This window comes from Corvus moneduloides, chromosome Z (genome assembly GCF_009650955.1).
Source record: "Corvus moneduloides isolate bCorMon1 chromosome Z, bCorMon1.pri, whole genome shotgun sequence".
Lineage (NCBI taxonomy): Eukaryota > Metazoa > Chordata > Aves > Passeriformes > Corvidae > Corvus > Corvus moneduloides.
The window spans coordinates 56,042,538-56,066,993 of NC_045511.1; the positions used below are offsets into that span (position 1 = coordinate 56,042,538).

The 24,456-nt window shown below is 38.3% G+C and overlaps 1 protein-coding gene across 13 annotated transcripts in view; it reads right to left on the reverse strand.

Moving 5' to 3' along the window:
- Nucleotides 1-24,456, reverse strand: part of ADGRV1 (adhesion G protein-coupled receptor V1) — a 317,856-nt gene that overhangs the window by 158,896 nt on the left and 134,504 nt on the right. For 12 of the 13 annotated variants that reach the window (XR_004237332.1, XM_032095167.1, XM_032095173.1 and 9 more), the window contains 7 exons: nucleotides 22,895-23,137; nucleotides 18,008-18,415; nucleotides 16,852-17,036; nucleotides 15,556-15,805; nucleotides 15,243-15,382; nucleotides 14,116-14,276; nucleotides 9,294-9,394 (listed from right to left, as the gene is read on the reverse strand). Coding sequence is in view for 12 of the 13 variants with exons in the window: in XM_032095167.1 (XP_031951058.1) it covers nucleotides 9,294-9,394; nucleotides 14,116-14,276; nucleotides 15,243-15,382; nucleotides 15,556-15,805; nucleotides 16,852-17,036; nucleotides 18,008-18,415; nucleotides 22,895-23,137 (1,488 nt within the window). In the remaining variant the exon portion in view is untranslated. Of the gene's footprint in view, nucleotides 1-2,440; nucleotides 2,543-9,293; nucleotides 9,395-14,115; nucleotides 14,277-15,242; nucleotides 15,383-15,555; nucleotides 15,806-16,851; nucleotides 17,037-18,007; nucleotides 18,416-22,894; nucleotides 23,138-24,456 lie in introns of all 13 variants that reach the window. The other variant, XM_032095175.1, reaches the window with a different exon arrangement.

Consider the following 24,456-nt stretch of genomic DNA (forward strand, 5'->3'; position numbering starts at 1 on the left):
TTATGTAGGAAAACTGATATGCTGTGTTTCATCCTCCAAAAGAGAACGGTCTAAATATAAAAATAAAAAAATTAAGCCTGAAAGATCTAAAGCTTCAGCAAATGTTGTGAAAGCTCCCATTGTGTGAAAGCTGACAGCTCTGTGTGTGTGGATGAGTGTCACACACTGCAGCAGGATTTTAGAACAAAAAGCTGTGAACAGCTATCTTCAGAGATGTCTCATCACATTTTATTATTCTTCAATACATACTTTCTGGATGTCTAAACTAGACTGAGCTTAGTAAAAGTTCATTATAAATCTGAAGGAAAATCGTCCAGGCAACAAGAGAATGAGAGCTTGGTGGGACATTCCCAGTGACTTCTGCTTCCAGCCAGAGCCACCCAAGCTTGGACACAGATTCAGTCTGCAGCTATTACTGGGTTTCTAAGGACGGACTTCTTATTTGTATTTGTGATAAAAAGACCAATTTTCCATTAATGCTTCTAAAGAGAAAATTAACATAGCCTTACATTTGCTTCCTATGTCAGGAATCATCTGTTATTGCAATTAAGAGCAAGTTCACCTTTGATTTTATCTTTTTGCAGTACTGAGCATACGGACACAGAACGGAGACCGAGTAACAGTCTAAATGCCAAAGGTGTCAAAGCTAACTTCATTTAAAACTAATAAAAAAATGCAACCAAGAACACATTAGAGAGAAACATTTCATACAGTTATAGTAAGGTAAGTGCGACCTTTTGATCACTAATGTAAAGAATTTTTTAACACAGAAGGTGACTGAAGAGCTAATGGTTTAGTCTTACTAATCACATGGTGAATGCCTTTTCATCCAACTTCCTTCTTTGCTTCTATTCCATTCCTTTTCCAGTGAAACTACATTTACACAAGACTTTAAGAAATCAGTCCGATGATAACAAAATATATTTTAACAATTGATAGCATTTACTATCAAATATATCCTGAAAGCTTTTGTTCTTCAAAGGTGGGAAGCTGAGATGCCCAGACTAATAATTATTCTGACAAGATTAGCTGCTATCACATCTGGCCTCAGCTAAAAGTTAGCAATGAGCTGTAACATGCTAATGCCAAATATCAGTCTGTGTAAAGTAAAAGGCAAGGTACAGGTTTATACAAAATATAAAGATTAACATATGGATATTGCTTTAACCTGTCCCATGTCAAGGGCAGGACAATGTGTATCACTGTAAGTTAATGACTTGGCAAATGTTCAGATGAGGGTTTAGGAAACATTAACCACCCATCTACCCAAAACTCTGCTCAGACGTGAGTGGCTGCAAGGATCTGTGACAACTGAAGAGCACAGTTAAACGCGAGGATAGATTTTGTTACAGAGCTCTGTCTTTTATCTCCAACGCAGACCTTTTGAAAATGTTCATGTAACCGTCTCCAGTTGTCTGCAAGTACACTGCTGTATCTTGATCACAGATTATACTCAAGCACAATTTGCAATATTTTAAAAATACTTCAGAAGTAACAAATAGCAGTAACTATAGGCCAATTTTAATTATGAATTTACATAGAACATACAGGTCTGTAGATGTACTTTTCAGTTATATATTTCTCTATCTGCCTCTCATTTATGTCGTGCTGAGTCATGCACACCTATGAAAGACATGGTGGGAAGACAAAAAAACTTCTGTATATAAGGTTTAGAGGACTGATGCATCTCCATGGGATGTATGTATACTGTATGCCTACTTGATCCCTCTCTTCCCAACTTTTTTTGCACTGTGGGAACACATTAAAAAGAAATAAAAGGTCACCTGTCCCAAAGCAAGGCTTCTGTTATTGCAGTTAATGGGGTTGTTTGTTTTTTGGGGGTGGGGGGCAGTGTTTTGGTTTTTTTGTTGTTCTGTTGTTGCTGCTGTTTTTGGTTTTGTTTTGGGTTTTTTTGTTGTTGTTGTGGTTTTTTGTTGTTGTTTTCTTGGGGGGTTTTTGGTGTTGTTTTTGTGGTTTTTTATTTTTCTTTTGGTCTCAAAACCACAAATTATTTACTAACTTACTTTCAAGGCTGAGTTTTCCTGATTTCGAGCCTGGATACTGTAGCACACAAGAAGCCTAAAAGCTTGCATAAAGAGGTGCCACTCAACCTTGTGTAACAGTGAAAACATTTGTAGGTCCCTTTTTTCCCACCTGCTTCTCCACAATGGTGGAAGACCTGTGCTTGGACTGCCTGGAACATGCAGCTCTCTACCACAACCCAGACTAGAGCAGCATCTGTCCAAAAATACTGCAGGATACAATAAAATGCAAGTTCTTTGGACACTGCAAGGACCAGGGATAAATACTGGGGAGATGGGGGGGAAAGTGCTAACAATTTTCATCAAAATATTTATCCTCTGAGTGGAGCAGACATTTTGTATCCTGGGTAAATGCAATGCTAGGTGCTCATTTGATTCAATTCTGTTTGTTTACTCACAGATAGACAATCTTTAGACTTTGAATTCCTGTGCTTTCCAAGCTACTTCTTGCCAGCTGATCCACAATTATTGACTAAGGGAAGATTCCTATCCCATCTCAGCTGTGAAGTAAAACAATGTAGTTAATTACCTCCTGTACACTTTCTCCCATCTCTGGTCTCTGAGACCCACATAAAATTCTACTATTTCCAGCAAATACTTCAACTATAGAAGTTAATTTCTAATGATGCACATGCCTTGTGCTTAGTTGATTTCTATTCATTCATCTACCCTTGCCCAAAATAAGCTTCCTGGTTTCTTAATTTTTTTTTAAGTGGAAACATGGAAATATAGCACATGATCAACCATCATGATTTGCTAAGCCTTTTTTCATGACTGAACATGGTTTGGGGGTTTTTTCGGCATATGAACACATAAGTTCCTGCTTTCTCCCTCTGGCTAATATACTCTTTGTTATTCAAACTCTTTGTTAACCATTTCACTCATTATTCACTGCCATTCCCAGGATTTATGGTTTTCATGGGAATTTTTCAGAATCTAATCAGATCTACATCAGTATTAGTGTCTTTCTTTCAAATTATATTTTAAAAAGATTGACATGGGACAATAAAAAAAAAAATCTGTCATGTTATAACCTGTTTGTTTAATTCTTATAAATCTCTATAATGTCATTTTCAAATGACGCTTTCTATACCAACAGGGAAAAATGACATAATGAACAAAATCAGATCTACCAGCATATAAAATTCAACCATAGCCTACTGACTAAACAATCAAAAATTACTTAATTAAGCATTATTAAATTAAGCATTATTAAAAAGCATTTAATCATAGTTAACCACAATCATTAGTAAGCTGGTATTTATGACAATCATATTCAATTATTTTCAAAAGCAATCAGAACCCCAGAACACTTAAAACTAAACTTGCCATATGAATCTGGCAAGGTCAGGCTCTGGTTTCATGCATACAAATAATTAATCCAATTAAGTCCTGAAAAGGCCTTGTTAATCTACTGTGTATGGAACATTAGCTGCCTGAAAGTTATGAAATAGGTCATGAGAAAACTGTCAAAAATGGGAAAAAAAGACCCCTTTAAAACTTTCTTGCAGGTGGAAGCAAGCAAAGTGACAGTAGTGGAGAAAGAACAGAACTTAGAGATTCAAGGGTTAGTATAATTTTAATTAGCTGTAAAGGAAAACTACTCAAGTGCTATTGTTCATAAAACCCTATAGACTTGTCCTCCAAAAGATAAGCTACATTAAGAATGCTTTGAAAACTTCAGATTAACACAGCACAGCTGTTGCTATGGCCTGAATTTATGGGTAACAGCAACTGCCATAGTCCTTCTCTCCATCAAGGCAGGTTTGAGGAAAGCCTTCAGCAGGGAAAAGAGCAACAGGAGATTTGCTAATTAGAAGAAGTAATAGATAACTACTTTTTTTATTAAAGCAGAATGGCACACATGAGAGGACAAAACAAAGGCAGATGAAGAAAGGAGGCAGAAAATGGGAGAAAGCATTGAAAATTTACAATGAAGCATGAAAGAGAGAGAGGCAACAGTATAACCTGTTCCACAGTAAGACACCAAGAATAGCAGTGAATAGGCAACCTGGGATGTTTCTATCTGTTCCTCTCTGTGTGTGGTCCCCAACTGCTTGTGATTTTGGGAAAAAAGAGAGTATAATAAAAAGGAGCTGGAAGGCATTAGCTGATAGAAATCTCATATTATACTTTAAAGTGAAAAACAGAACATTTGACTGTTTGCAGTGAGGACAGGAGGTGTGAGGTAATGTAGCAGCATTCTAACATATGTTGCAGCATTGCTCATATATCTGAGTTTTGGCAAACCCTAGGAGGTAATCTGTAAAAAAAGTAACAGCCTGTGCATTAATACTACATGAGAAAAGTGAACAAGGGTGGTAGAAGTAAAATCCCTACAAGTAGCAAAAGTAAAAATATATGGGCACTTCCATAGTTCTAGATTATCAGTGAAAGACCAAAATCCTGTGTTGGCAGATGAAAACAAATAACATAAAATTTAAATTGAATATTTCTGATTTATTTCTTACACTCATTCACCTGGCCCTGACTACTACCTTCTCTTCATGGGATAGAGGTTTTTCAGCTGCTTCTGCATGTCCACACTCCCTAGACTGAGACCGTAAAGATAAACTCTTAGAACATCTCCAGAGCCTTTTACTTTTGCCTGAGCTTTAGCTGTAAGTATCCACAAACGGCATCATATTCATATCAAATCTCTTGGAGCCGCGGCAGCTTGGCACCTGATGGAATTCCACAGGCATATTGGCTCCCTCTGCTGGAGAAAGGGGAATATTCTGCAATAAGGAGTTGTACGAGTAGCCAGTTCCTCAAAAGAAATCCGGGTGATCAGGTAATGATCTGCTGTTGTTTTATGGTAGCAGTCTTTTCCCACTGTTTAATTGTGTATAATATATATTCTAATGATTGGGTATCCCACTTCTCGAGGTAAGGATTTTCTGACTCTCAGATTCTGAAGGACCTCATACACCTTATCTAACACCTGAGGACACCTGAGATCTATGTATGTATGAATCTATCTGTCTATAAAATGTCTGCCTATATATATATAATCAATAAAATTTATAAAGTCATTGAAATCTTGAAATAGATTACAATCGCTTCCACTAAAAATCCACTAAAATGAGCTCCAGCTTTGACTGATTCTTCTTGGATGTTGTGGACTCAAAAAGAGAAACTCAGAGTAATAGAGATTGGCCCACAAAGCCTCATTTATGACAAAATGTACTGCTTTACTTTAAAAGCATTCAATTTAGATTAGTCCACTCCAAAAATTGTGTTTTATTTAAATGCAATTCCCAAATAGTTCTACTTATGATTAGGTTGAAACTGCTTCTGAAAGAAGCTGCATGAACTGTGCTCTGGCTTGGCGGGAATTACTGAAATCAGCTAGTAAGTAATTAAATAATTCCATTTGAAACCTAGTAAGATAGTCACTGGGAGAAAAGGTTTAGGTCCTAATTCTTGCAATGGTAACAAAGAAAATAAGTGAGACTCCAAGAGTCGCTACCTGTTGTATGATATGGCAACGTGTTTTCAATAGGACTAGGGAACATACATCATATCCCCTGGAACAGCATGACTGTTATAAAGCAACTAAAATTTATTTACTGTGATCATACAAATGTTATTCAGGGAACTGGTGAGAGCAGCTTACCCACATCAACATTTTTACTGACACACCTTTCCCTTCCGACATACCCAACAAGTGTCTCAGCTAGCTGTGTGTTCCAATACTCCAATAGAAGTGAAAATATTTTCTACTTTCCATTCTTAGTAACACCTGTAGAATCTTTCCCTCTATAAATGAGAAATGTTAGACTTTATTATCCCAAAGATAGGAATACTGACATCAAGGGTGGAAGAAGACTATATACCACTCATAATTCTTACTGAAATACTTCACAAAGTAACAGGATGAAACACATTAGCATGGAATCAAATTTCTAAAATGTACACCTCTTCTGGATCACTGTATACAGTTCTTTTGTGTTTCCTCTGTGTTCTCTCAAATCTTATGAGTAAATGCTGATGGTATCTCACCAGCATTATTAGCTGCTGTCAGGTTAGAGCAGCAAATCTCAGGCCTCGAAGACAAAGAAACAAATTCCCTCACTCTGGGAAACTGGGCTTTAACTTTAAAGTAATGCATAAAAATATTCATTGTTTCCTATTCCATGAAGTTTCATATTTTGTATAGACCTGGAGTTTAGTGAAGCTCTGTACCCTCCCAGCTTCTTCAGAAACAGTCCTTTAACTAGTATTTCCCAGCAGCTGACTAAAAGGCTCAGGCTTACCGTCAGGGAAGACTGAATTAAAAGGAAAACTTCTGTCTACTGCCAGGAGAGAGGCAGGCACTCAGTCACTCACTGCCACGAGATACCCCTCTGGTGGATGGTACAGCGAATCACTCTACACCCCTCATTTTGGAACATGCTTTGCAAGCTCCCCCTATCCAGGTATATATGTCAATTTCTTTTGGGCTTTGATTATCTATAGGGGAAAATAAGAATTTCCCTATTTTGGAAGAGTTAAGATTAAAAACAGTACAGTAGAAGCACCATTTCAGTGTTTCTGTAGAGATTTCACTTTTATAGGATGGCAGAAGCTACAGGCTGGATGATCATTCATTAATTCATTCATACATATCCTGCTCCTTTATGACCTCTTGGAGATTTTATCACATCTTTAAAATTTATCTTCTGGCAAAATTGTCCAAATCTGAATAGGTCCAAATAATAAAGCCACGATTCTACCAAGGCTGCAGTTTATAAAATAGCGATTTTTTTAAAAAGAAGATGGTATGCACTATTACTTCTTGAAAAATATAACTGACATGTATGTTTGTATTTTTGCTCAGGTTGAATAACACACAATTTTCAAATATTTAAACAGAGTAAGTATAATTCTTCATCATGCATTTCTATCAAAGTCAGTGGTAGGATCAACTTGGCCTGGCAGTTCGGTAGTTATTGCAGTGACAGGTGATGATGCTAAGTGCATCACAGTAGTGCATAAGAAGTTTGGGGACTGGATAAATGAGAAAACATTAATTTTTTGTTTGATAAAAATAGGATGAATAGGATGACACAGTTTCCCCTATGCCTTTTTTTTCTATTTAACCACTAGAATTTAATTTTGCTTTGCTGGCCGTAAGAATGGAAGCCCATTTGTACACAACACTTGCGATGAGCAGATTGTGAATGATCAAATATTCCAGAGAAGTGGCTACTGCATATATGAAAAGCTGCTCAATAGTGCACTCACAAAAAGTCTAAATAGAGAATTTAGCATAAATTCATGTATTTGTAATACTGAGCATGTACTGTGGAAATGGCCCCTGAAATTTAATGTGGACGAGATGCATCAAGCTGAGTATATACAAAAAAGTCATGTATAAAGTGCTTATTCATGCATTCTGTCTGGGAATTCTCAGGCAAAGCACAGTAGCCATCCCAATGGTTCCTATTAAGTTTGTAATCGAGGTTTATAGCTCTGAAAAAAGAATTTTATTGACTACTATGACAGTATTGAGACACTGTGAAGTATGTTCTCATTTAACTTTAATTTTTTGCATACTCAAAAAGTCACCTAAATTTACTTCAAAACTAAAAATCTCAGCCCAGTAATTTTTTCCTTCATGCATTTAGGATATTGTTAAATGAACTTATGTTCAAAAGGAATAAAAAATATTTCGCAAACATCCTAGTCTTTTATGTTTTTCCAATGAGTTTCACTAAACACATGGTGAAACATCCACTCCTGAATGCTCTACAAGTGCTCCATTAATTCTGGCAGCCCTGGACACACCAAGAACGAAATGAAGGTTGAATGTTGCGAATCACCATTCCCCATCACTGACAGAGAAGTGAACTATTGTGAGCAACTACAAAGCAGGCACAGCCTTGGAACAGCAAGTTCCTGAGCAATGTGCTGAAAAGGCTTGACTGCCATCTACAGACATGAGTAACTAGTGCACTGGTAGCAATTTAAAAAGAACCCCTGAAGTACAAACCTAATAAACACCTCGCGCAGATACAAGATGAAAACTAATTATTTATGGATGTATAAAACAGAGGAGCTACCGTGAAAAACTTCCCGGTTTTATTTTTTTTTCTGGTAAAAATATAAACAAATGGAGAAAGATCAGCTTCCTTCATTCTGTAGAGTGGCTAGAGAGCTAATAGTTACAGATCCGGTGTCTAGTGCTGCCTAAAGATTAGAAGATAGAAATAAAAAATACTAACATTTTCTTTGTATTTAAACTATGAATTATTAAGTGCTGATTTTTAAGTAGTAAGTTCTCATTTAAAACTGTCTTAAATAGCTCCTCTCATACAGAGTCAATAGTCAGCAAACCCACAACATTTTTAATTACATTGTAAATTTCTAATCACATATATAGTGACCAAATGCTTGTATGTGAGTACAGCTGTACATACACCATCTACGTAGAGTTTTCTGTTAAATTTTAGCTTCCTAATCAGGCTAGTTCACAATAGGCCAACATATCACAACACAACTCTATAAAGATTTTCTTCCACCTGTTCAGAACACCTAGCACAGTAGTTCAGTTCTCCCTTGTCAAACACTCTCTTTTCACTCTGCCTTAAAGCCACTTTCTTTTCTTTGACAGCTGCTGCCAAACTGTCTTTACTTCCTCTCCAAACCTGCTCACTAGTTAAGCAGTTACCCCGCTAAAATCCTCTTTCAAAAATTTTGTTCTAAACTTTCAAAATCACTGCATGGCAAAAGAAAAAGAGATTAGGAGAGCCATGTATTTCAAGGATTGAGGATGAATGACAAAATTACTTAGAACCATACAAACTGTACCTCTATAATTAAAATTATTACATTTACACACCACATGGAAATGCTCTCAGGAATTATTCTTCACAGATCAGAATTACATATAAAAGTTAAAATGCAGTGTATTTAAACAAAAAACAGGTCACAGACAGAAAAGCCTGTGGGCCCAAACATAAGACAACTTTCAAAATCCTTCAGAAGTTAGAATTGAGCACAGCATTCTATACATGGGACTATCTTCTCACATTGCTGCATCATCCATCGGTTCTCATTAAATATTCTCAGACAGTGTGTAATTCCAGTTGAATTCCCAACACAGAATATGTATATTGGATTGATTTTAAGTGTCGTATGTTGAAACTTTACATTTTCCCAAAATGTTCAGACTTCAGGTCTGTTCAGACATGCCCATGAAAGTGAAGAAAAGAAAAGCAAACATGTACTCACTCCACATTTTGAGACTTCAGCCTTTTTTCTTACCTGAGTACCCAAACAAGCAACCATCATATGAGTGAGAAGTTTAGCGGCAAACATGGCACACCTGGTGCAGAAAAGGTGGGAGATGATAGCCAAAGTAAAACCTACATAGAAATGACAATGAAAAAAGAAGAAAAAAGAAAAAAAAAGAAGGAAAATTTAAGCTTAGGCTAATAAACTGTGCTATATATCCAGCAGATATCTCTCAAAGGTGCAGATCACTTAATAAAAACCAAACAAACAAACCTTACAGAGAGTATGTCCATTTTGGTTGACACTGAGATCACTCATGAGTTTATCTCAAATACTAACATGTATTTAATGTTCCCATAGGCTTGGGACCTAAAATAATTTCATGATGTAAACAAACCATTTTTGAAAAGTGTTTTTGGTGTAATTTTCTGCATGAAATGGGTGATTGTCATAATAGTTATATATAAAGCAAAGGTAACTGTTCAGTGTTCATATTACTGTATCCAAAAAATGTTTTTAGAAACAATTACATAAAAAATGCCTCCTGTTGGGTAGCACTGTTTTAGCAGATAGCTAAACCTTCTAAATGCCAATCTCCCATTTCATCTGTGTTGGGCATAAAAATCTATTATAGCAGTAGTCAGAAAGAATGACACCGCTTTTCATTTCACTAATTAATTGTAAACATGAACAGAACAAAAATGGAAAAGGCCCCTTTCCTACCAGTAAGTAGTTCCTGGGAAAAGAACCCTAGGAAAGTTAAGCCACCAAGGAAAACACTGCTAAATCTAAGAGTTAATTAGAGTTAACCGTGAGCTTTCACACCTCACTCAGGGCAGGAATTTGGGTAATTAAGGCAGATCTTTTAGCCTCTATTGAGACTGATTATTTGTTCAGCTACCAGTATTTGTAAGAGATGAGTGAAAGAAATAATTGCTAAAAGTATTGTTTCTAAATATTTCAAAAATTATTTAGTGATATTTAAACAACTATACATGTTCTCTCCTTTTTCTTTTTTTTTTTACTATTCTTCATACCTACGTGGAAATGTCAAGAGAAATGAATAATATCCCTATCACTCTAAAAATAAAGCAATTTGTTACTTAAAAGATTCATTTAAATCTAGTAATCTATATCATCACATCTTCAACAAGCCAAAAAAGCTGAAAGGCATCAGAAAGCATTTGCCTCAAGTTCAAAGTAAACCCTTAACCAAGCTAAACTATTTTTACTTTCAAAACACATTCTTATGACTACAGTAAATGACCAGTTCTGAACAATTATCTGTATCTTAATTGATTCAAATTCAGCAAAATATTTTCTTAGCTCTTGCATATATTTTTTTTCTTCAGTTTTTGTTGCATTTTCCATTCTACAGCATTTTTTTTCATCAACATACTTCTTTTTCCCTGCAATTGTATTTTAAAATCTGCTTATTTTTATGTGCTAAAATCTCATTTTATTATTGTTAAATATAACCATCAATGTGTGTGGAGCAGAAAAACTGAGAGGTTCTCCCTCTTTCTCTGTCTTCATTTTCTTTGGCTGAGGTTTTAAAAAAAATAAGACTAGATTTAATCTGTTACAGCAGTTTGCTAGGTAGGGATACATAATTGATTTAGCTGCATGCAGGATTTTTGTTACTCATATAGTGATGATCTAGTACAGAAGTCATAAATCTCACAAGGAGCACACCAGCCCCCCATTTAAGGGGATTAAAGTCAGCCAAGAATTCCCTTTAGCATGTTTTCTTAGTAAGCCCATTACTCTTAGTGCCTATAAATGCAAGAGGTCATTTCCAACCTAAATAATTCTATAGTTCTAAGAAAAATTTACTTTAATTTGTGATTGCTGCAACATATTAGTAAACCAGCTGCAATCTGGAAAGCTCCTTCAGAAGCCGAGTTTAGAATTTAGATCCCTTGCTTCCTGCCTGGTATTTTGGGGCTTAGGCTGTTGAGGCTGCTAACAAAGAGAGTCGTGTTCCTCATAGGTTGAACTCTTCAGGGTTTTTTCCCAAGATGTTGGGTAGCAGTTAGGCAGCAGAGTGTAACGGAATCTATCTCCCCCAAGCTATTACTTCTGAGTGTAAATTCCAGATAAAATGGTCAAAAAAATTTGACAAAGAGGATGACTGCACTGCTGCTAGCAACACAGATGAATTTAAGATTTTTAAGTTTCTTCCCCCAAATGAATGACATCTCTTTCCATTAAAGCACCTCAGGGAAACAGCCACTCAGGCGATCAAGGGGTGTGCCAGGACCATTTGCAGGAGATTTAAACGGCTCTGGGGAGCCTGGTGACCCAGACCAGGCAAACAGGGGCGTGGCACGGCAGTTTGCTCAGCGGTTTGCACAGGAGGGGTGCAGTTGTTCTCCTGGCGGTGGGTGGTATGTTAGATGGGTGTGTTTTGGTTGTGTTTTTTGGGGTGTTTTTCCCCCAACTTGACTAGATCCAGCAATGGGTTACAAATGGTCAAAAGTCATTGCTGCTGCTGCCAGCAAAAGTGTGCTAACCCAAGCAGAGTCCCCCAAGGACACAGTTGTCCAGACCCCTGGCTGCAGGGAGTGCCTGAGCCTGGGGGCAGTACCAGAGGACAGTGCAAAAGACACCGGTGTGTGGTGTGAGCAGGTGAATGATCTGCTCTGTCTGGTGGCAGGGCTTAAGGAAGAACTGGGAAGGCTGAGGAACGTTAGGGAAAGAGAAATAGACTGGTGGAGTTACAGCCTTGCAAACCTGCAAGAAGCTCAGCAGGAGTCAGAGGAGCCCTGACCCTCTTACCATCAGGCAGAAGGAGGAGACCTAGCAGATGGGGGGAATGGAAATGGGTACCCAATCACAGCGGTTGTAAAATTCCCTCCTGACCCCCATCACCCTCCCAGGTGCCCTTACAGAGTGGGTACGAGGCCCTGGGTCCAGAGGGTCAGGCAGATGACACTAAAGAAAAACATCTGTCTGGAGAATCTTCCACCTGCACTTCGTCTGTCAGATGCATCACAGCCTCAGGAATTAAGAATAAAAGAAGGATAGTTGTAGTAGGTGATTCCCTTCTGAGGGGAGCTGAGAGCCCTGTATGTCAACCAGACCCATGCCACAGTGAAGTCTGATGCCTTCCTGGGGCCCAGGTATGGGATATCACCAGGAGACTCCCTGAAATAATTCAGCCCTCTGAGTATTACCCACTGCTGGTTGTCCAGATTGGCAGTGATGAGGTTGACAAGAAGGGGGTACCAGGGTCATTAAAAAGGATGTCAGGGCTCTGGATTGACTGGTTGATGGGGCAGGAGCACAGGTGTTGTTCTGCTCAGTTCCTTCAGGAGCAGGGATGAAAAATGAAAGGAACAGGAAAACCCATGTTATCAATGCATGGTTTAAGGGCTGGTGTAATCAGAATTTTGGTTTCTTTACCACGGGCAATTTTTACAGCACCAGGCCTTCTTGAGTCAGATGGGCTCCATCTGTCTAACAAGGGCAAAAGGATTCTAGCCCATGAGTCGGCAGGGCTGACTGAGAGGGCTTTAAACCAGGTTTGAAGAGGGAAGAGGATGAAACCAGGCTTCCTAGAGATGAGCCCAAGGGTGGTAAGCCCGAGTCAGGGGTAAAGTTAGCAGCCCAGCTGAAGTGCCTTTACACTGATGCAGGCAGCATGGGTAACAAACAAGAGGAGCTGAAGCCATGGGACAGCAGGAAAGCTGTGACATAGTCACCATCACAGAAATGTGGCGGCATGACTCGCATGACTGGAGCGCCGCAGTGCGTGGCTGCAAGCTCTTCACAAGAGACAGGTGAGGCAGGAGAGGTGGGCGGGTGGCTCTGTATGTTAGGGAGGCTCTCAACACCGTGGAGCTGGAGATCAATGACAAAAAGATCAAGTACCATGGGTAAGAATCAGGGGAAGGCCAGCAAGGCTGACATTCTGGTGGGAGTCTCTTATAGACCAGCCAACCAGAATGAAGAGATTATTCTATAAGCATTATTCTACAAGCAGCTGGAGGGGGTTTCAAGATCCCCAGCCCTTGTTCTTGTAGATTTAACCTGCCAGATACCTGCTGGGAGCTCAGCACAGTGGGAAAGAGGCAGTCCAGGAGATTCTTGGAATGTGTGGAGGAGAGCTTCTTGTCACAGCTGGTGAGTGAGCGTGCCAGGGGTGGGGCTCTGCTAGGCCTGCTGTTTGCAAAGAGAGAGGAGCTGGTGGGAGACGTGGTGGTCAGAGGCCGTCTGGGGCACAGTGACCATGACATTCATGAAAAGAACCACGAGTTTTCAATGTTCAGTGAAACAAAGATATTGAAACTTCAGTAAAGCTTTTACACTAGACTTTCAGAGGGTGAAATTCAGGATGCTGTTTTGGAGAGTACCTTGGGAAACAGCCCTCAAAAACAAAGGGGTCCTGGAAGGAGGGACATACTTCAAGAAATAAATCTTGAAGGCATAGGAGCAGGCCGTCCCTATGTGCCACAAGGTGGACCAGTGGGGATTAGAATAGGCTACCCAGGGAGGTGGTGGAGTCACCACCCTTGGAGGTGTTTAAGAAAAGACTGGATGTGGCACACAGTCCCATCATCTAGTTGGCAAGGTGGCATTAGGTCGTAGGTTGGACTTGATGACCTCAAAAATCTTTTCCAACCTAGTTGATTCTGTGATATTTATATGCTTGACATTTTTTTCCAGTGGCAAAATTTGTCAGTGGGCAAATATCAGACAAGATTTCACCTTTAATGACATGAAGTTAGTCAATATTCCTTCAATATTCCACTAAATAAAAAGATTGTCATCAGCTACCAAAAGTGTTAATAATCAATCAGTGGTCATCAGTGATTATTAATGGGAAAACTGTCTTAAATGAACTGACCTGAAATGCAGAGGAATCCAGAAGAAAAAAAAGCCTCGTTGTATGAAGATAAGTTATCTGTTTGGGCATAAACTGCATAAATGGACATATGAGAACAGGAGCATTCCACATAATCTGATTTGTCGTCAACCACCTTGCAGAATCCGCTATCAGACAGCCAGCTGCAAAACAAGTTTCACAGAGTTGGAAATGGACTTGTGTAATTCACATGGTAAGAAGGCTTGAAAACTTTTGTTGTATTCCTGAAATACCAAGTTCCCTAAACTATTCAGTAGGTGTTTTCTGTAATCTTTCATGTGTAGTGCTCAGAAGAGCATATTTACATGAGATTAAAATATTGTTTATAGCTTTTTAATGTGTTTTTTTAAATCTTTGTAAATGTATTAACATTTTTTTCACTAGAGAATTTTTGTGCCCATGTTTTTAAAATCTCTGCCAGATTTTTAGGTCTGTCTGACTTTTCAAATCGTTTTTTACTTAACTTTGCTCAATACCCTGTTATGGAGAACATTTTATACTGCTATTTGTTGCTTTGAAACTAAAATTCAGGTTTTGTTTTGGTTTTTTTTCAGTATTGCTGAAGTGGTTTTGAAAAAGGGTGAAGCATACCACAGATGATATCCTAAGCCATTTCTACTGGAAATTGTGTACAGATTAAAGGAAAGCATACAGGGAAATTCTGGTGCATCTCCTCCTGAAGAGAAATAGTTTGTATCAACAGCAGGCTGGTATTATCCAGTTGGTCTAATGAAATTGAACCTAAACCAACTATACTTCAACAGGATACAGAACACAATTATCTCCAATTTCATTAACATATTCATTGATGCAGTTCTGGGATTTATAGCTTGTCACTGTAACCTAATGCATCATTATACAATCTAAATGGTATTTTGATGAAAAAAAGCCAGGGGCAGAAGTCTGAGAAATATCTGAGCCAGAATAACTACTCGTTTTATTATAAGAAAAGTTTTATGTACTGGTAAAATGGCCAGAAAAATTAAGGAAAAAAACATGAAATGGATCAATTTTATACTTGCAAATTATTTAACTGGAGTTATCATATCTTAAACAAATACATGGATTCATGGTAGAAATTGGAAAACTAAACACAGTAATAAAATAACCTTTCAGCAGCTTGATTCCAGAGGAGACATAGAGACTTCTGTGGAACAATCCGATTTCCTTTAGCATAAATACGATAAATGACTTCATTGTTATCTTTCAAAGGTAGTGAACTCTGACCCTGCAAGCTCATTGAAAAAACCTGAAACAACATGTACAATGTAAAGATAAATTATTATTAAGATTCAACACAGTGTTCATTTTAATCACAGACAACCATAAAAATGTTCACTTTATTTTAAATACATATATGGTATTTTGAGCAATATCTAGGTTAAAATAAATTATTGAAAAAAAATTGCATTATTTTCAAACCTTGTTCTTCAGGGCAAGTTCTTTATCTCTAGTAAGAAACCACTGCTGACTGCTGTATTCTGTGAACTGTACAGATTCACAGTTCTCTTCTTGAGGAGATGATAATACTAGAGAGACCTCTAGTAAATGCTCAGGTACTTGAATAGAATCCCCATCTTTTCCATTAAATCTGTGTCCATTGATTTGCTGAGGAAACCAGTTGTGAGCCATTATTGCAATATATGGACAGCTGTCAAGGATATTTTTGCCTCTGTAGAAATGGAAAAGCAGTATGGCTGGTAAGCAGAACCAAGCTTCACTACTCATCACATAATGACTCTAAAAGGTACTTGTGATTTGTTAGTACTTTATGAGCTCAGCATTTTTAGGCTTATGATGTTTAATTGGCACACTGTTTCAGTTTCTGTGGAAAAAAAAGGGCTGAATTTTTACGTATTTCAGCTTTTCCATTTCCCTTCTGGGATTTGTTCCTTATGACCTCTAACTGAAATCTGTCCATAGTAAACTAGGTTATCAAAACACTCATCTTTACAACTTGATGTAGAGCTGAGTCTAAAAAACAGGAGAGGCATTAAAATGTATGATCTTGCTTTATTTTTTTTTCTCAACAGATGATGCAAAAAAAACTTGTAATAAAGAATTTTAACTTTTAAGTTCTAAACACTGAACACACATTCAACCACCAGTTGTTTAAAAGATTGTCAATAGGAAAACCACAGTGTTTAAAACCATCTGTCTCATAAAAAAGAATAATCTCTTTCTTCAGTCACCTATTTCCCCAGCCCATTAGCCTGACAAGGGCTTGGAGACAAAAATAGCAATTTGAAACTATGAGTAGCTTTAAAAATTTTAAAACAATGTTCAAGTGAGCAAAACCAAGCACATACAAATTACAAAATGCCAGTGGAAATTTTGGGTTGCTAACTTTCATCTAAGGCTTAGAACACAGCTCTGCATCATACAATTACATATTATTTTCTTGGCAAGAATAATGAATACTTTTCCAGGAAATATTTGAGCTAAAGGTGAGTATCTAACATACCAGATCTCCTGACTCATGTTCGATAGCTACCCCATAACAAAGTACCGGTTCTATGTGACACGCAATCATACAAAGCACTATGTATTGGCACTGTGACACAGCGCTTCATAAGATCATGATAGTGTAACACATTCACATATGGGTAACATACTAGATGGTAGAGAAGTCCCTCTTCTGAAAATGTAGTTTAGATTTTCTGTATTGGTAAGATGTCGTGTATTCACAAAACATATTACGAATTCAAGCTTACTAACCTTTCTCCTGGTGATCCACACTTTATCCCAGTCAACAGAGAAAAAGCAAACTTCTCAGTCACCTCAGCAAGCAAGCTATATCCTTGTGTATCCTCACGTTTTGGGCTAGCCAGAGCACAGAGTATCTCATAGAAAAGACTTCTACTTTTACCAGTTAGCAACAGTTTTTCACCTACACCTGTAACCTAATGAGAGGAGAAGAAATCAAACAACATTTTACACAAAGGAATCTGCTTGTAATATTTCCTTATGTTCAGTGTTCTAGTGATATTTTCACTGTGATTCCAATGTTCATTCTGAAAGTTCAAAATACTTTTCCCAACTCCTGATCACTGCTCCAGGCATAAGACACAGTCTGTCAAAACTACATAAACATATCCTTACTAGGGAATTTGATTAGTAAAGAAAGGATGTGGCATTTTTCATTCTTTCACAAACCAAAGATTGTTGAGTCCTGAGAATTTTTTACATTATTTTCTCTGTTTTCTTTGTGGCAACAATCAAAAATGAATGGATATTGTTATAACACTTTGTATCAAGGTATTCAGAAATTTTTCAGCTTCTGTGCATTATTCCATGAGTCCAGAAGAGACAGAACACCATAAAACTAGTCTATAATTTTCATAGAACTTAGTGGAATGCTTAAGCACAAGCTACTGGAGGAAAAAAGACTGATGCTTGCTTAAGACTACAGCAGACTCCAGCTGGCCCTGGTAGGATTTGCTTGTGTGTTGACTGCAGTCTGCTGTAAAGATATGAGCAGGTGTTGTGCCAGGCGTAAAAGCAACAAAATTGTGGCCTAAGAGTCAAGAAAACATAATAAGCTCTATGAAACTGTGGCACCAAACGGAAAATTTTGCACAGTAGAAAATCTAGAGCTACTGGTATATATGCAAAATTAATACTGGTTGCTCATTTCAACCTATTTGATTTCTGATTTCTTGCCACCATCATAACTAGTGGCAGATAAACTCCTTCTTTGATTGTGGGACTTCACAATTTCTACTTTTACTTTTGCAGTCTGTGCTTCAGAGTCACTGCTGTGGATGTGATCTGCCTTGTTATATACGTACATATATATATATATATGCCTCGTTGTGTTGTTATACTCTAATTAATGTCATTCGTCATTTAAGAAAGAACAGGAAGTGTTCACCTTATCTATTATATGCACCACAGCAGTAAGTTGCTCTTCTGTAGTTTCTGTAGCCACTCTGACATTCAGATTCTGAAGGATTCTGTGTAAAATGGTGTCATCAAGAGGCTGATGCAGTTGATCAATCAGTCCCCAAACTGGCAAGGAGTCCAAATCTGAGACAATGGTGATGTTGGAAATACCATACACGTCATCTACCCTGGCACCGCCTGTGGGATTAGAAAGTACAACCTGGAAACGTTTAGGAAATGGGTTTAAAGATCCTGTCTTTGGAGTCAGGGTGACATCCAGGAATGCATTTCTCTGTCCACGTTCAAAAGTCAGTAATCCTTCCGATCTGGCAAAATCTTGTCCTGCCACAGCTGGAGATATGAAGGTCCTTCCAATAGGTTCAGGTTTTTGTAGCTCCTTAAAACAAACCAAAAGAGTTTTAGGTAACATTATGATAGATGTAATTGTTCAAAACCACCTGCTGTAGAACACACTTTAAATGGGTAAAAACAAATGTGTAAAAAAGAAGTCCTCTTTCAAAAAGTAGTTATGAATGAAGAAACAATTAAATTAAAATAATTATCTCCCTGAATGAGTAATCCATCAAACCTAGGAGAAGACTTATATATATTGCCAATAGTAAACAAGGTCCCACTCTTTCTTTTCCAGAACAAAAACCACAAAATTTTCTGTGTGAATAAATACTACAGAAATGTTAGCACGTGTGAATTCCAGAAGAGTTGATGTAACACTGCAACTGCAGCACAAAGTCCCTCACTTTAGGGTAGAGAAAAGCATTACAAATACATAGAAAACTAAACAAAAGCAAAGCAAAGGTTTTGGAAATCTGTGTCCAAACTAGTATCAGTTCATGGTATTTTAGTCCCAGAATACATGCTTAAAAGCTGAATAATCCATTTAATACAAAGGGAAAGCGAATGCTATAGAATACACATGCAAGGCAGATAAATGAATTTATCTATTAATGCTACCTGGCCTTATTTCCTTGTGAAGCAACACTACTTTTACCTCCCATGAGGTTTGCAGTTATTGTTTCATTCTTCAAAGTCTTGCTCTTTTTGTCTCTTGCCATAACCTTGACATTTTATCTGGTAATATAATAAACTCTCCTTAAGACAAAACTAACTTTCTGAGCTGTTATTCTACTGTATGATTTTTCAAAAGTGTCCATTCATTTAATAAATGCAGCTTGTATACTGACTCCTAAGTAAAGGTCTCCTACTGAATAAAATGAGGATTTTTATTTGTGAAATACTACACCCCTTTTTGAAAATATTTAGCTTTTATTAGTAGAGTTTATTTATGGAATGAATCAGACATTTTCTGAGTTCACTGGAGAATCTGGTAAATCAATGCAGCATGTAACTGTTCAAAATTGCTCTAGACACGACCACTTCACCTGTGAAAATTGCAGGGAGAAGCTTCCTTTTGTTTATCCCTTCCTGCTGAGAACTAGGAAACGGAAATAAGTAGTAATAAAAGCACTAGTGACTACAACAATGTCTAAGAAACCTTTGTAGGGAAGAGATAAACATCAGTTTCCAGTTACTGCCTTCCTGTCTGCTGTGGCCTCTTATTTTAAAACTACTAATAATACCAATACTTTAGTACTTGGCCATGCACCCTCAAAACCTAAAAATGTCCAAAGACAGTTGGTTATAAAAATTATAAATGGGTAAGAGATTGCCCCCTATATTTTAGCTTAAATATACACTGGGCAGTAGCAATTTATTTTCCATTTAACAGCTAAATTATAGTGAATTTTTACATGGAATAAGTGTGAAAATTTGTTACCACACAATCTAACTGAAACACTGGCCAACTACTATATAATAAATGCATGGAAACACCACGTAAACCTATGTGGTTAAAACAGATATGCATTTAATATAACAACAGAATGCAGATTTATTAATAAAGGGTAAATATATGATAAACCACCCCCAAAATAATTATTTTAGGCATAAAATCACACATATTCAAAGTAGATCAGGCCAAGTACTATTCCAATGTGATGGTAAACTTGAAAGAATCTTGCAGTCTGTACCCTGATGCTGGATTCACAGATACCAAGGAAGTGGCAGGAATCATATTTTTGCAGATCTTCTAAAGGAGAAACTTCCTAACAATGAATGAGGAATGCATTTAAGAGAAAAAAGTGTCAACAGAAGAGTCTCGTGCTACAGATGTAAACATCTCAAAAACGAATGGGGATAAAAAAATTTACTTTAGCACTTGCTATTTTCAATCAGAAGAACAAATTTTCTTGTTTGGTATTCCAAGAACATTGAATAAAATTTGATTAAATGTCTCTCTCATTACATAAGTGTGTTCTGGTATTAATAAATTTGTGCCCTAACAGAGTAAGTCTCGTATTGTCTGGATGTTGTATACATATCCATCAGGATAAAAACTTAATTTTGGATGAAGAAGTCTCAAAAATTGAAGACTCACAAGAGCCTTAGATTAAAGAAAGAAATATATTAGATGCCTGGCTGACCACATTCTTTGAGGCCACTGGAAGAAACTGCTAAAAAACCCCATTCCTGACAATGCAATGAGAAAAGGGTCTTTTACTAATGGAAAACCTAAGAAGCTAGGCCCAGCAAATGTTTGACTGTTTCCTAAAATAAATGCTAATTACAGTCATATTTACTTCAAAGAATGACCAATTATTTAATTATAAAATTAAGAATAAAACCTATGCTTCTACGAATGATTTGGGTTGAAAATGATCATAAAGACCATCTAGTTCCAAAGCCCCTGCAGTGGACAGGGACAACTTCCACCAGACCAGTGGCTCAGAGCTCCATCAAACCTGGCCTTGAACACCTCCAGGGATGCAGCATCCACAACTTTTTCTTGCCAGTGCCTCACCACCCTCACAATAAAGAATTTCTTCCTACTGTCTAATCCGAACCTACTGTCTTTCAGTTTTAAGCCATTCCCTCTTCTCTTGTCACTACATGCAAAAAGTTCCTCTCCAACTTTCTGATAGGCTTCCTTTAGGTACTGGAAGGCTGCAACGGGTCAGCCCAAAGCTGCCTCTTCTCTAGGCTGAACAATCCCAATTCTCTCAGCTTCTCCTCATAGCAGAGATGCTCCATCCCTCTGATCAGCTGAGTGGCTTCCTCTGGTTCTGCTCCAACAGCTCCATGTCCTTCCTCTGCTGGGACCCCAGAGCTGGAGGCAGCTCTGCAGGTGGGGTCCCAGCAGAACGGAGCAGAAGGTTCTGAATCCGCTCCCTCCAAAGCTGCCCATGGGGCTTTGGATGCAGCCCAGGACATGTTTGGTTTTCTGGGCTGCAAGTGCCCATGGCCAGGGCATGGCCAGCCTCTCACCCAGCAGCACCCCCATGTCCTTCGGGGCAGGGCAGCTCTCGATCCGTTCATCCCCCAGCCTGTACTGCGCGTTCCTCTGACCCAGGGGCAGCACCAGCACTTGGTCTTATTAAACCTCATGAGTTTCCCAGATGCCACTTCTTGAGCCTGTCCAGGTGCCTCTGGATGGCATTCCATCCCTCAGGAGTGTCAACTACACCCCTCAGCTTGGTGTCATCTGCAAATTTGCTGAGGGTGCACCTGATCCCTTCATCCACGCCATTAAAGAAGACATTAAATAACACTGGTCCCAGTACAGATCCCTGAGGGACACCACTTGTCATTGATGTCCATCAGAACTCTGAGCCATTGACTACGGCCCTCTGGATGTGACCATCCAACCACTTTCTTATCCATCAAATAACAGTCCATTCGAATCCAACATCAAATCCATCTCTCCAGTTTAGACGGATGTTGTGGGTGATGTGTCAAAGCCTTTACCGAAGTCCAGATAAATGACATTTGTAGCCCTTCCCTTGTACACTGAAGCAGCCACCCATCATAGAAGCCCACTAGATTGGTCAGGCAGGACTTGCCCTTGGTGAAGCTGTGCTGGCTCTCTCCAATCTCCTCCCTGTTCTCCATGTGCCTTAGCAGAGCTCCTAGGAGGATCTGTTCTGTGGTCTTCCCAGGCACAAAGGGGAGGCTGAATGGTTGATAGTTCCCAGGGTCCTTCTTTCTACCCTTCCCTTTTAAAAGATGGGTATAATAATTCCCTTTTTCCAGTCACTTAGGATTTCACCTGACTGTCAAGATTTTTCAAGTAACATGGGAGACTGTCTTGGCAATTGCATCAGCCAATTCCCTCAGGACTCTGGGATGCATCTCTTTGGGTCCCATAGAGTTGCGTACATTCAGGTTCCTGTCACGAACGTGATTTTCCCTTAGAGTGGGAGGGACTTTGCTCCCCTATGCCCCATCCTTCTGTCCATCCACTTAAGAGGTGTAGGAATAAAGGCTGCTAGTGAAGACTAGCAAGAAAGTTGTTGAGTACATCAGCCTTTTATTAATCCATTGTTACCAGTTTTCCAGCATTGTTTTTCCAGGGGAAACACCTTCTTTGACCTTCCTTTTCTAGTTAACATACCTCTAGAAGCCCTTCCTGTTATTTTTTGTGTCCCTTGCCAGGTTCACTTCCAGCTTCACCTTGACCTTCCTTACACATTCACACTCCATCTCCATACTCTTCTCAGGTCACCTGTACTTGCTTCAATTGCCTGTACATTTGCTTCTTTCTTTTTAGTTTGACCAGCAGGCTCTGACTCAGCAATGCCAGTCTCTTGCCTTCATTGCCTGATTTCTTGCTCCTGGGGATTGCTAGCTCCTGTGTTCTATGGAAGACGTTCTTAAAGATCTCTCAGCTCTTTTCCACTCCCTTGTCCCTGAGGACAGTCTCCCGGGGAACCCCCTGACTCTCTCCCTGAAGAGCTGGAAGTCTGCTTTCCTAAAGATCAGAAAAAGATATTAAAATAAATTAAAGTACAGTAAGTCTTACCTGCATGCTGTAGCTAACCATTGTGGTTATTGATGTACTAGAATCTCTAAGAACTTGCAGACTGATTAAAGCTGTTTTCTTATAAGCCACAGCAAATCGAGATCCCACAGCAAAATACACTAAACCATGAGGAGCATCACTTTCCAGGACAGTTATAAAAGCAAATCTGGCACTGTTGTTCAAAGCAGCTCCTGTGCTTACAGCATACAGCTCAACAAAAATATAAGTTTCAAATTCCGGTACCTGTAAGTGAAGGATGATTTTCATATCATTATAAGATCTACTAATAACTTTCAGCTTTAAATAAATGTTTATATATTACTTTGTACACACACTGGATCATTTTAATAACACTTACCACAAGCATGCTTCCTGAAATATGCAATAAATACAACAAAATATAGCCTAAAAAAAATACTGCAATGGGCACCACTCTGTCAGACACATTAATTAAATCCCAGATTTTCACTTGGAACTTATTGCATTAAAGTAGCTATTTAAATAGTGCATACATTGTGGCTATAAATGTGACATAAATGACAGTAAACTCTCCAAGAGTGCCATATTCCAGATTCTGGATTTACATAGATGTACAATTTATGAAGAATTTGCACTTTCATTTTCTTTTTACCTTACAAAAAGGTTGGTAACTACCTACTCACTTTGGGAAAAACTGCACAGAAGTAAGTATGCAATTTTGAAAATCCAATTAATTAACTTGCCCGTATTCAAGTACTGAACTTAGTTAAAGTTCTGAAAAACATTTTACAAAGAACCTTAGCATTTAAACACTAATATGTTTATGCATATTTTTACAAGAAATTAAAATCTCAGTAGATTTGCACACTTAACTGCATTTATTGAAAACCCCAGAGCTTAGAGAATACTATTTGATAGACTTTTGTGATGTTTCACATATAGAGAAATATGTCACTCTGAAAATACAGGTCATGGAACCTTCATTGAAAATGAGGTAGCAGTGTTAAGTTTACAAGATGACATTCTGCCTCATCTTTGATTTTGTACCTACAACACAAATGTAATGTTTAAAAATAGACACCTCATTACTAAGATTCCAGAAATCATTGGAATGATGTTATTTGGACCGATTGCATGCACTTGTCAAGAAGCAAGCTTGGAAAAGAAAAAAGAAGTCATTCTTTACAAGAAAATAGCATTATAAAAAATGATGATAATTGAAGAAAGTTGGGGGTTTTTACTATTTTTTGTACTGGGTTTGTATGGCCAGGTTTTGGTAGTGGTGGAGGTTTCAGGGGTGGTTTCTGTGAGAAGTTGCCAGAAGTTTTGCCCATGTCTGGCAGAGCCAATGCCAGACAGCTCCAGGATAGGCCCACCACTGGCCATGGCTGAGCCAATCAGAAATGGTGGTAACACCTCTGTGATAATGATTTAAGAAGTAAAAAACCTGTTATTATGCAGATGTAATTGCAGCCAAAGAAGAGCAGGGTGAGAACACATAACAGGAACAGTTCTACAGACACCAAGGTGAGTTAAGAAGGAGGGGGAGGAGGAGCTCCAGGAGCTGGAGCTGGGATTCCTCT